Source organism: Falco cherrug, chromosome 4, assembly GCF_023634085.1.
Source record: "Falco cherrug isolate bFalChe1 chromosome 4, bFalChe1.pri, whole genome shotgun sequence".
NCBI lineage: Eukaryota > Metazoa > Chordata > Aves > Falconiformes > Falconidae > Falco > Falco cherrug.
In genome coordinates, this window is record NC_073700.1 from 13,551,762 (window position 1) to 13,562,066 (window position 10,305).

The following is a 10,305-nucleotide window of genomic DNA, read 5'->3' on the forward strand; positions in this document are numbered from 1 at the left end:
GAAATTTGAGTGTGGCACAGAGATGCTATAGCCATAGACTGGCTCTTCCTGCCAGTGAAGTCAGTGGCAGCATCTCAATAATGTATGTCAGGGAAGATTTTGCCCACAGTGTTTAATAAAGGTAGGACTTACGTTGTGAAGGAAACCACTCAGTTTTCCATCTCCTTCCTTCTTTGGCTGCTGCTGAATAGCGGTGAAATTTATAGATGAGCAGGTACTGGGGGAATAGTAACTAACGAGGACTGTAGGTGCGTTTTTGTGGTTTGAATCACAATGTGATGAATCTGTAGGAACTTGACAAGTGGAAACTGGGAGGCCATGAGGCTGTCTGTCGCTGTGCTCAGACTGCCCTGTGACTGCAGGACTCGGCATTGTTACAGGCACCTGCTCAGGTTATGCTGTCCATGAAGTAGCATGGGTAAACGTTGACGAGGATCAGTGGGTGTTTAACAAGGTCAACCAGGTTGAAGCACAGCAGATGTCAAAGATGCCTCAAATTAACAGTTTATCTTTGTTTTCTGTGTTTTAATGGTTGTAGAGTGGAGATCAGGGCTGGCAGGTCATCTGATACTGTCCGATGAGGATGTGACATCTGTCGTTCAAGGAACTTGGAAACGCCTGAACACTCTTCAGCATTACAAGGTCAGAACTCAGTCCACCATTGCCTTGTCCCTCCTCTGTCTTCTACACACCGGTACACTCTGCTCCTGGTGGATCGCTGCCAAAAGGTTGGAGCTTTCTTGCAGCAGCATATTCAAGTTACGTCAGTGCTGTGGCCTGGACTCCAACTTCAACAAGCCTGGCCCCATCCTTTACCTGTACCTGAGATGTGGGCAGGTGTAGGGCTTGGAGGGAGACGTACAAGTTCACATCTGATGGCTGTTGCAATGAAGGCAATGCTGCTGGATCTGAGGATGTTCCCATCCAAATCAGTTAGTAGATGGTGGCGCCGTGATCTGCAAAGTAGCTTCTAGGAATGGAAAGAAGGTGTTTTAACTACCTCACACCGACGTGTCATATCTTGCACCAATATGTCATACCTTGCTGCAGTGTGTTGTAGATGTGAATGACCTCAGTCCCTGAATATTATCTTCATCATACTTTGCACATCAGGTTTTTTAATTGTTACAAACAAGATTCTCCCACCATTAGGAAAGACAGTGATGGTGCCCTAAAATCCTTATCTCTGTCCCTGTTTCTAGTAATGATATAGTCTGGTTTGGTCTGCAGGCACTTGCCTGTTGTGCTGAGGAGAAACATGCCATTTGTTTTGAATGTTGATTTTTTTGCTTATGTGCAGGTGCCCGATGGAGCAACAGTAGCGCTGGTCCCACGCCTGACCAAGCACATCCATAGGGAGAATCAGGATTACATCCCAGGAGAGAGTAAGTTTGATGTCCTGTTCTTGTGGAATGATATTACAGCACTTGCCAGTTAGTGGCACAAGTTTCTTGCCATAGCCCCAGCTTTGTGCTGTTCTAGAAGGCTAATATATGATTTGGACCCCGGTAGGATTGTCAGGGAACTGCAGGTTTGGGCAGGTGAGATGAGAGAAAGGGTAGAGTATAAGAGCAGAGGAAAGCCAGGCTGGGCATGAAAATGCAGATAATCACAGTTCTCTAGTTCTGACTCTCTAGGGACTGAGTGCAGTCTGCCACTTGTAGGAATCTTAATATCCTCAGGTGCTGAGCATGGCCCGAGGGGGCGATGGGACACAGCGCCAGGCAGTTACCTTATTGCCTGACACAGCAAACAGCTCCACGGATGATCCTGTGGCATGAGGGACAATAGCCACAGGCTGCAGCTTAACAGGGTCAGATTGGTTGTGGAAAAGAACTTCTTCAGCAAAATGGTGGCGCAGCCCCGGAGCAGATCGCTGGGGTGGTGGGGGATCTCTGTTTGGGGAAGTTTCCAAGATCTTGAAGGTTTTGAGTGGACAAAGGCAACGTGCTGTAGCGTGGGCAACAGTTGTACTCTGTGCAAAAAGCTGGATAGAGGTCTCCAGAGGTTACTTCCCATTTGTGTTTCTGTCATACTGTGAAATCGCGCTTCCTTGGGGCTCACCTGGCCAAGCTCTGCTGTGAGAGAACTGACACTCATTTCTAAACAATCACTTGTTTTAGAAACGCCGATGCTGGAGGATGCAGATGAAGGTGGGATCAAACTTTGGCACCTGGTAAAACCAACAGAAGAGCCAGAACTTCCCAAGCATAGGCGTGGGAGCTTAAGAGATCGGGAGCGAGCCAAGGCAATCCCGGAGATCTATCTGACACGTCTGCTCTCAATGAAGGTGAGAAGAAGCACAGATTATGTTGTGCTTGGGACCTTACCTTCCTTCATATCCCCCAGCAGATTGCGGGGATGCATATGAAGATGAAGAGCCCCTTTGCCTGGATTGATGCACGTGCTGGTTGTTTCCCCTCTGGCACTGCAGTGCCAAAACTTCTTCTCCTACTAATGGGTTAAGTTTTGCAGAGCCTCTAGGAGAATGAGAAATAGTTTTATCCTTGTGTCCACCCCATGCTTGTCTTCGTGTCCCACAGAAAAAAGCTTCGCAGCGGTGTCCATGGGCTGCCGTGTCTTCTCCCCTTTCACCCCACCCAGGGCCAAGAAGATAGAACTGATCTATTACCTGCTGCAGCAAGATGATGTAATAGTACCCACCAGTCATGTACAGATTCGGCTGCAGTCATAAATCACGCATAGCACCTGCTCACATTCTCCTTTTTGCTTTATTCCCGTATCATTGTTAAAAAATAGACAAAGGAACTTGTCACTCTGCTCGGTTCTCAAGAAGGAATCAGCTTTTGGCATCCAGGTTCCCCAGCAGTGCTCTGCTTGCATTAGTACTGTTCCTCAAGAGACAGCCCAGGCGCTTTGCCAGGCAGTGCCTGTGTTCTTCCCACATCTACTGAACTTCCTTTTGCTGCTGAACAAACCCCTTCGCCTTGTTCCTCTGCAGCTGAATCCCACTGCTGGCAGCCAGCAGTCCTCCTCCGCTAGGCCCTCTCTGCGGTTCAGTGCCATTCCATCACATGGCAAGCTCTCTCCCCTGCAGCAATCCCCTTTACCTGCAGCGGTTCTGAGTACATCTGACTCTCCTCTGCATTTTGCTTTGTTTGTGAGTTTCTCCCTGGCCTCTGTCCCAGAAACTGCTGGCACCTTTCTCCTTTGCTGCTGTTCCCTGTAGTGGAGGAGAGGTAGCTTTGGACCAGTGAGGGGAGGTTGCTGAGCAGAAGAGGGTAACCTGTCATCTGCGTGAGGCCTGGGCTGACTGTTCTGCTTGGTTCTCTGCAGGGCACTCTGCAGAAGTTCGTGGATGACCTGTTCCAGGTGATCCTCAGTACCAACCGCCCTGTCCCTCTGGCAGTCAAATACTTCTTTGACCTGTTGGATGAGCAGGCGATACACTATGGGATCGCAGACCCTGAGACCATCCATATCTGGAAGACAAACAGGTACGGTGTTCCCGTGGACCCCAGAGGAGGCACTGCTAAGCTGTCTAGAGCTGATCACCGGCAAAGCGATAGCACCTTCCTCTGCTGAGGAGGAGCAAAACAGGAGTGCAAGGCAGCAAAGCCTGGTGTGAAAAGCTGGTTTTGCTGGGAGGGCAAACTGAGAGGTGGAGTAATGTGCACCATATCTCAACGCCATAGCTGCTACCTTTGCTGATACTCTCTTGCGTTTCCGTCTTCTCTGCAGCCTACCCCTGCGGTTCTGGATCAACATCATCAAGAATCCCCAGTTTGTTTTTGATGTGCAGACATCAGATAACGTAGATGCTGTGCTCCTGGTCATCGCGCAGACCTTCATGGACTCCTGTACGATAGCTGACCATAAGTTAGGGCGGGTAAGTACAGAGGGAGAGGGGAGCATGGTTGGCACGGGTGGTTGAGCAGCGCTGCCCCAGGGAGGCAATAAGGTGTATGTAGCACCACTGGGACAGCAGATGTGGCCTGTCCTTGCTCCCATGTGCCACTGGAGCACAGGAGAGTGATGGGGACTCCTGGGAAGAAAGGAGAGAGGAGCTGATTTTGTTTAGCATATAGAAGTTGTTGCATGCTCTTTATTTACAGCTTACAGCTACGTGACAGAGTGTAAACACTAGCTGGCTGTGGCAGGCAGTGTAAGTCACAGGATGCATCTTGGGAGATTCAGGTTGCCCATTAGGAAAACCTACCACCACTACTAGCCCCGTGCCGAGGGTGGAACAGCCCTGTACAGGTCACCAGAGACAGGATGGGTGGATCTCTGGAGGATTTGGGGAATCGGCTATGCAAAGTTATAAGCCAATGTGATCTCATACTGGTGATCACCCAGCTCCAAGTGGAAGGCTGGACTAGGGATCCCAAGAGGTCCCTTCAGCAACACACCTCGTGGCTCCTCAGACTGCGTTATTAGAAGGGGAGCCTGGTGTCTGAAGTGTCTCTCCATGCGAGGACAAAATTCCCGATCCTGAGTGAAAGACAGAAAATAGCGGTGATGATGTTACCTGCTAAGGTTAGTCCACAGCATGATGAAGGAGCTTTTTGTAATCAGTTCTGGTTTTGGATGTTCAAGGATTCTCCGATCAATAAGCTGCTTTATGCCCGGGACATTCCTCGCTACAAGCAGATGGTGGAAAGGTAAGCAATGAATGTGAGGAGTCATAGTTTAAGCAGTAACAAGGAGGGTAGGAGGAACATTACGCTAATTGCCTGTGTACCGTGGTGTAGGTATTATGCGGACATTCGTCAGACCATCTCTGCCAGTGACCAGGAGATGAACTCTGCCCTGGCTGAGCTATCACGGGTAAGTAAAAAAAAATTATTTCAGAAGTCACCTTGGCCCCTCACCTGTGCATCTAAGAGAAAGTTAGTAATGCAAAGACGAGATACTCCAGCTGAGTGTGCACTTTGGCTCAAACACGCTGCCCGTTCCCAGTGCTGCTCTGCTTTGGTGGCACAACAAGGAGGGTGAGGGTCTGCCCAGCTAGCACTGAAAAGTGTAGTCAATGTTTCAGGGCAAGGATTGTGTGACTTTATTTATTTATTATATCCCCCGCCCCCAACCCTGCTAGGAACTAACTGGTTGCTTTGTGCAACAGGCACATTTCCTAATGAGTTGAGAGGATGCAGAATTTAGAAGAACAATTGTTAGGTGTCTCACAGTTTTGTCTAACTCCCTCTCTTATGTTCAGAATTACTCAGGTGACCTCAATTCCCTGGTGGCTCTACATGAATTGTACAAATACATCAATAAGTACTATGACCAGGTGAGTGTGTTCATACCTGCTAGAAACACATGCCCTTCTCCTTTTACCATCCAATCAATAAACCTCCAAGAATTAGTAATCAAGAGCAGCTAGACTATTACAACGCTGTGTATTGTTTCATTGGCATGTGTAACTTCCATGTCATATGTTTGCTTTATCCTTATCGGAGGGAGGGAGGAAGTCGCAAAAAAGGATTTATCTCTAACTTGAAGGTTGTTGGGATTTCGTGTACACTTTTTTCTTTTTTTGTTTTTTTTTGACGCTGATATCCAAATACTCAGAAATGAAATGCAGTTCAGATTCATTTACTAAAGAGATCATTTTCAGGTGAGAAGTTTAGCATTCATTCTGCGCTACGGAGCTTGTAAGTTATTAGGATGAATCTAGAATACTTACTTGGTGGTTAATTTGAGATGAATTACTGCATAGCCGCTCTAGTCTTGAGCGTGCTGGATTCCAGCCTGGGGCTCCCCCCCCGTGCATGGAGTTGAGCTGGCTGGCAGTGTTGTGTGCAGGAGAAAGGCTGCCAGTGAGCTCTGTCTCGTTGTAGATCATTACTGCCTTGGAAGAAGACCCAACGGCACAGAAGATGCAGCTCGGATATAGACTACAACAGATTGCAGCAGCTGTGGAGAATAAAGTCACGGATTTGTGACAGGTGCAGACAGACTGCTCTCCCCTGGCTGAACAGGGACAGTGCTCGTCCTAGCTATACACAGGGTGTCCTGCTGCCATTGGAACCAGACTTTCCAAGGAACCCGCGGGTGACATGAACAGAGATGTCCGAGGCAGTACAAAGTACAAGCGTCCTTGCATCTCAGAGAATATTTTTTTACAGTTTTTTTCTTTTTAAAAGCAAAACAAAACAAAAAAACCCAAACTTTGGTTTTCCTCTAGCAGACTGTCAGGGGGACCACACAGCTCCTTCCTACAGGTGTTACGTGAATGTGCCAAGTTTCCAAACGATGCTGTTGAAGAGCCAGGTGACAGCACCAAGCACCGTGTTTGTGGAGTCTTTGGCCTTGCACAGATGCCCTTGCCAACGCTGGGAGTCCCCCTGCAGCTGCTCACTTCAGCAGGGACATGGGAAGCTTTCCCCACACTGACAGCTGTGCCAGCTTCTGTCCCCGGCTAGTGAGCGCTCCTGCAGTATCCCACCTGAGAAACTTCCTTGCAGCAATGTCCCCACTGGTTCTGGATGTTGGATGTAGAAAGGAGAGTGTCTGATGGTGAAAGTCTCTTGCTCCCCAGTGTTCTAGTCTCTGAGAGCTTGTGCGCGACACCTGCTTGGATGTAATGTGCTCACCAGCGTGCGCGCTTGCCCAGGGGCCTACTGGAAATGGACAGCACCCCCTCACCTTTTCCCTCAGGACAAATTCAGCATGTGAGAGTCACTGCCTGGCTCGTCTCAGTCGCCGCTGACCCAGCTCAGGATCCATCTTCCTGGTTCCTTGTGGTCAGGAGTTGCCCTGCTCTTTGAAAAAGCACAACTGCCTTGTGCCACTTCCCCTTCCTCCGGTGTCTAGCTGTTCTGCTGCTCTGAACTGGACTTGTAAATACCCTCAGAAAGTTAATGTATTTAAATGCTAAAGGAGAATGTTTTAATTTTGTGGCTTTGAGACAAAGCTTTTCTTGGAGAAGTATCTCTGTGCACTTCTACTGACAAACGTCTGTCAGCACTGGAGCAAAGTTTTCTCCACTGCTTTGTCTGCAGGGATAACTCGTAGATGTCTCTGTTGTTGTAACAACAGTTTGCTTTTCCCCGCAGCTCACTTCAGGGCTTAGCTGTGTGCTCTTCCATTAGGCTTGCTTACACCCTACTCAGTTTCATTTCCCAGACTCTCCTCTTGTGGCACATAGAAGGGTTATTTGGTGAGCTGTGAACTCAAGGAAGCCGTGAAGCACAAGTGCGCTGTTCTCCAGGAGCGTCAGATGTCCTGCAAATGGGTGATTCGTGTGAGGAAGGAGAGGCTGGAGTGGGCACAAGCACAGTTAGCTGCCAGCTGTCCCTAGGCAGGTCCTCGCTGCTCCCTCCTCAGCTCCTGGGCTTTGTGAACAGAGCGCTCTGTCCTTCTGGGAGCAAATTCCTATTTATAAGGATACCCTACTTGTTCTTACCCCCTGCTGCTAATTCCACGCTGATGTCCTGCGTGCCTGGGACAGGTAGACAGGTCTGACTCCTCTGTCACTTCCCTGAGGATGTGATCACGTGAGCCAGGAGTGACCAGAGCTAAAACAGGGCAGGATCGTGTCCCTGCCTTTCTTTAGATTGCATATAGCAGTAATTCCAGGCCTATCGATTCAGCCCTGTGGCTTTGTGCGAGCCGTGCACAGTTGCTAAACTGTTCTCTGAGCAATGTGACAATGAGCTAATGCTGGTCTCTCCTCCTACGAAGCCAGCTCTCTCCTGTGACCCTCTCTCAGCAATATGCCCAGGTACTCTGTGTGCCCAGAGTATGGCCAGCATCTCAGTGCCACCCCCTGCTCCTGTCCTGCTGTACAGAGCAGCAGGTGAACTGGCTGGTTGCTGCCGGGGAGAAGACGGGGGACAGTTTGCCTCTCTTCCCCCAGGTGGGCACCAGTTTGGGTCTCGCTCCTGCCTGACCACCCATTTCCACAAAACTTACAGGGGTTTAGCATCTCTGAAGCCTCTGTCTCAACCAAATCTGATTAAATCAGCCCAAAAATAGCTGGGTGGAGGAAATGACTGACAGATGGAAAGGGGGAAAAAGCAGATACAGTGCAATTAGTAAAGCCCATTCCCTTAGGAACTGCAGGAGGTGATTCCTTGGTCTGAGGCAGGTGCAGGTGCAGTGGCAGAGTAGCGTTGTTCCCTTGTGCATTGACGGATGGAGTTTGTGCCCCAGGCAGCGAGGTGTAGTTGTGGCCTCTCCAACTCACTGAGTGCCTGCCAGAAGCCACAGGCTCTCGGCTGGATTTACGGCTCTGCAGACTGTTAATGTCTGTCCCTATTTTTGCAGAATTATCTCTGTACTTTCCTGTAACAGGGTGGCTGGGGGCTTAATTCTGAATCCGGCACCCATTGGCAAAGGGAGGAGGACTTGGTGGCTCTCCTGGAGTCGTAGTGACAAGAGTCCAGGTGTCTGTGCTGAGAGCGCAGCCTGTGCCCGTGTGGCTGACCGAGGCTGTGGGGTAGGTGGGCTCCACGTCCTCTTTGCTTCTCGGTCGTGCTCCTGGGTGTTGGATGTGATCTGCTTTCTCCGAGTGTATCTCTGAAAGTCTGCTTTTATTGGAGCAATAATCAAGACTTCAAAATAGAGCTAAACATAGGTGATTGACTTGTTTAACATCTTCATCTTGTCCTTGCATGGCTGGGCAGGAGGCACTGCCCTGTGCAGGTGCAGTGAGGGTGGAAAGCTGGTAGTGCCCGTCTCTTCCCATCTGTCTGTCCTTGGTGTTCTAGATACCGGCATCCCGCTCCCCTGCGACACACGCTAAAGGCCCCTCGCTGGAATCATCTTGGGTGTTTAGGCATGGCCCCTCTCCCCTCCGTCCATGCCCCTCTCCTGTGGCAAAAATCTGTTACTACAACAGGGTTCTGTTGCATTTAAAAATTTGCACAAAACAGGTTTCATTATGAAAATCCCTGTTGCAGGGAAGACTTATTTATTTATTCCTCACGATCCTTCCAAGTTTCTTCTAGTCTCTGCCTGATTCCATGACCAGCTTATCAAACACTCTGGAGATGGACGTTCCTTCTTAAGGATGGAGAATCCTCTCTGTATATTCCTGTTTTCTTACAGGTAGAAAGTTCTGTGGGCACTGGCTGAGAGTGCGCTGACCATTCCCCTTCTGCAAGACCACAAGTGGAGCGAGGGGACGTCGCTGCTTTAATCGTATTCGCAGAAAGGGGATGTTCTTGAATAGCAGGCATTAAAATTTACTTAGTACTGTGGTCAGAGGAAGGAACTTGCTTCCACCATGGTCTGGATGAAACGCCGAGAACTGATCAGTATTAAGACAAATATCCGTTAGTGTATCTGAAAGTCTCCTGTTGGCATGACTAAGAGTAGTTGGCATCCCTGGGATGTAGATGTGAGAGCAATTGCTTTCATCTGTCTGGTGGCAAACTAGACTGTACCTGGAAGCTTTTTTTTTTTTTGATAGAAATTATAGCTGATTTTTTTTTTTAAATTAAAATAGAGGGTTCTTGGATGCTACTGCCTCAGTGGAATGCCATTTCTTTTTCAAGGTATGCCCCAGTGGCAGCGAGATGCTGCTTTTTTGGTGCCTTTCTTGTTGGGATGATTCTTTTGGTTTCTAGAACACCCAGTGTGTTTGCTCTATAATAGTCTTTCTCCTGGTCCTGTCCTGGTGACTCTGCCCTCTCCCAACTTTGTGACTTGGTGTCTCTCTGTCTGTTACGGTATGGCCTGACCTGCATTTATGCCCTGCCACACCTTAAGTTCTGCTCAGAGCACCCGAGGTACTGTCTTTGTCAAATTGGAATTAATAATTAATATAAAAAGCTTGAAAAAAATCTGAATTTTGTTACATAGTGTAATAACTGTTTGTAGATACTGTTCCGAGATGTAGGAATCTATTGGTGATATAAAAGGTTTTGTCTGTAAATAATCAGTTTAGAGTCCAAATGATTTTAATAAAGAGAATTCTTACACAATAATTCAATAAATTTTAATATACAACCTGCGTGTCGTGCTTCTGTTGCGCAGTGATGCAATTGCCTAGAGTCTATTCCCCGTTTTTTCCCTCCTAACTGGAAACTCGAGCAGCAGGAGCTGGGAGTTGTGCCAAGAGCAGGGGCCCTTTTCCCTCCTGCCCCCTCCCTAGTCTGTGAGGTATTTTTGAGATAACCTTGTGCCACCTTCCACTGGTGCCGCCTTCTTGGTGGCACTTCTGCTGCCGGAGCTGGAACACCATCCCTGCTGGCGGGGGGCTGCGAGGGGGGGCTCTGGTCGCGGGGTTCCACCGGGGGTAAGCGGGGAGGGGGTTCCTTAAGGTGCAGTTTGTGCTGGTCCCTGGTGCTCGCTGTTGGCCACCCGCGTCAGGCAGGAAGCGGGGTTCCGAAA

The 10,305-nt window shown here is 49.0% G+C and overlaps 1 protein-coding gene across 2 annotated transcripts in view; it reads left to right on the plus strand.

The window, feature by feature from the left end:
* The window catches only part of PLXNB1 (plexin B1), an 82,091-nt gene extending 72,688 nt beyond the window's left edge, over nt 1-9,403 (plus strand). For both annotated transcript variants that reach the window (XM_055709353.1, XM_055709354.1), the window contains 9 exons: nt 539-642; nt 1,301-1,385; nt 2,124-2,290; nt 3,298-3,458; nt 3,703-3,850; nt 4,561-4,625; nt 4,716-4,791; nt 5,180-5,254; nt 5,805-9,403. In XM_055709353.1, coding sequence (XP_055565328.1) covers nt 539-642; nt 1,301-1,385; nt 2,124-2,290; nt 3,298-3,458; nt 3,703-3,850; nt 4,561-4,625; nt 4,716-4,791; nt 5,180-5,254; nt 5,805-5,909 — 986 coding nt within the window. In that variant the 3' untranslated portion in view covers nt 5,910-9,403. The remainder of the gene's footprint in view (nt 1-538; nt 643-1,300; nt 1,386-2,123; nt 2,291-3,297; nt 3,459-3,702; nt 3,851-4,560; nt 4,626-4,715; nt 4,792-5,179; nt 5,255-5,804) is intronic.
* The last annotated feature ends 902 nt before the right edge of the window (nt 9,404-10,305 follow it).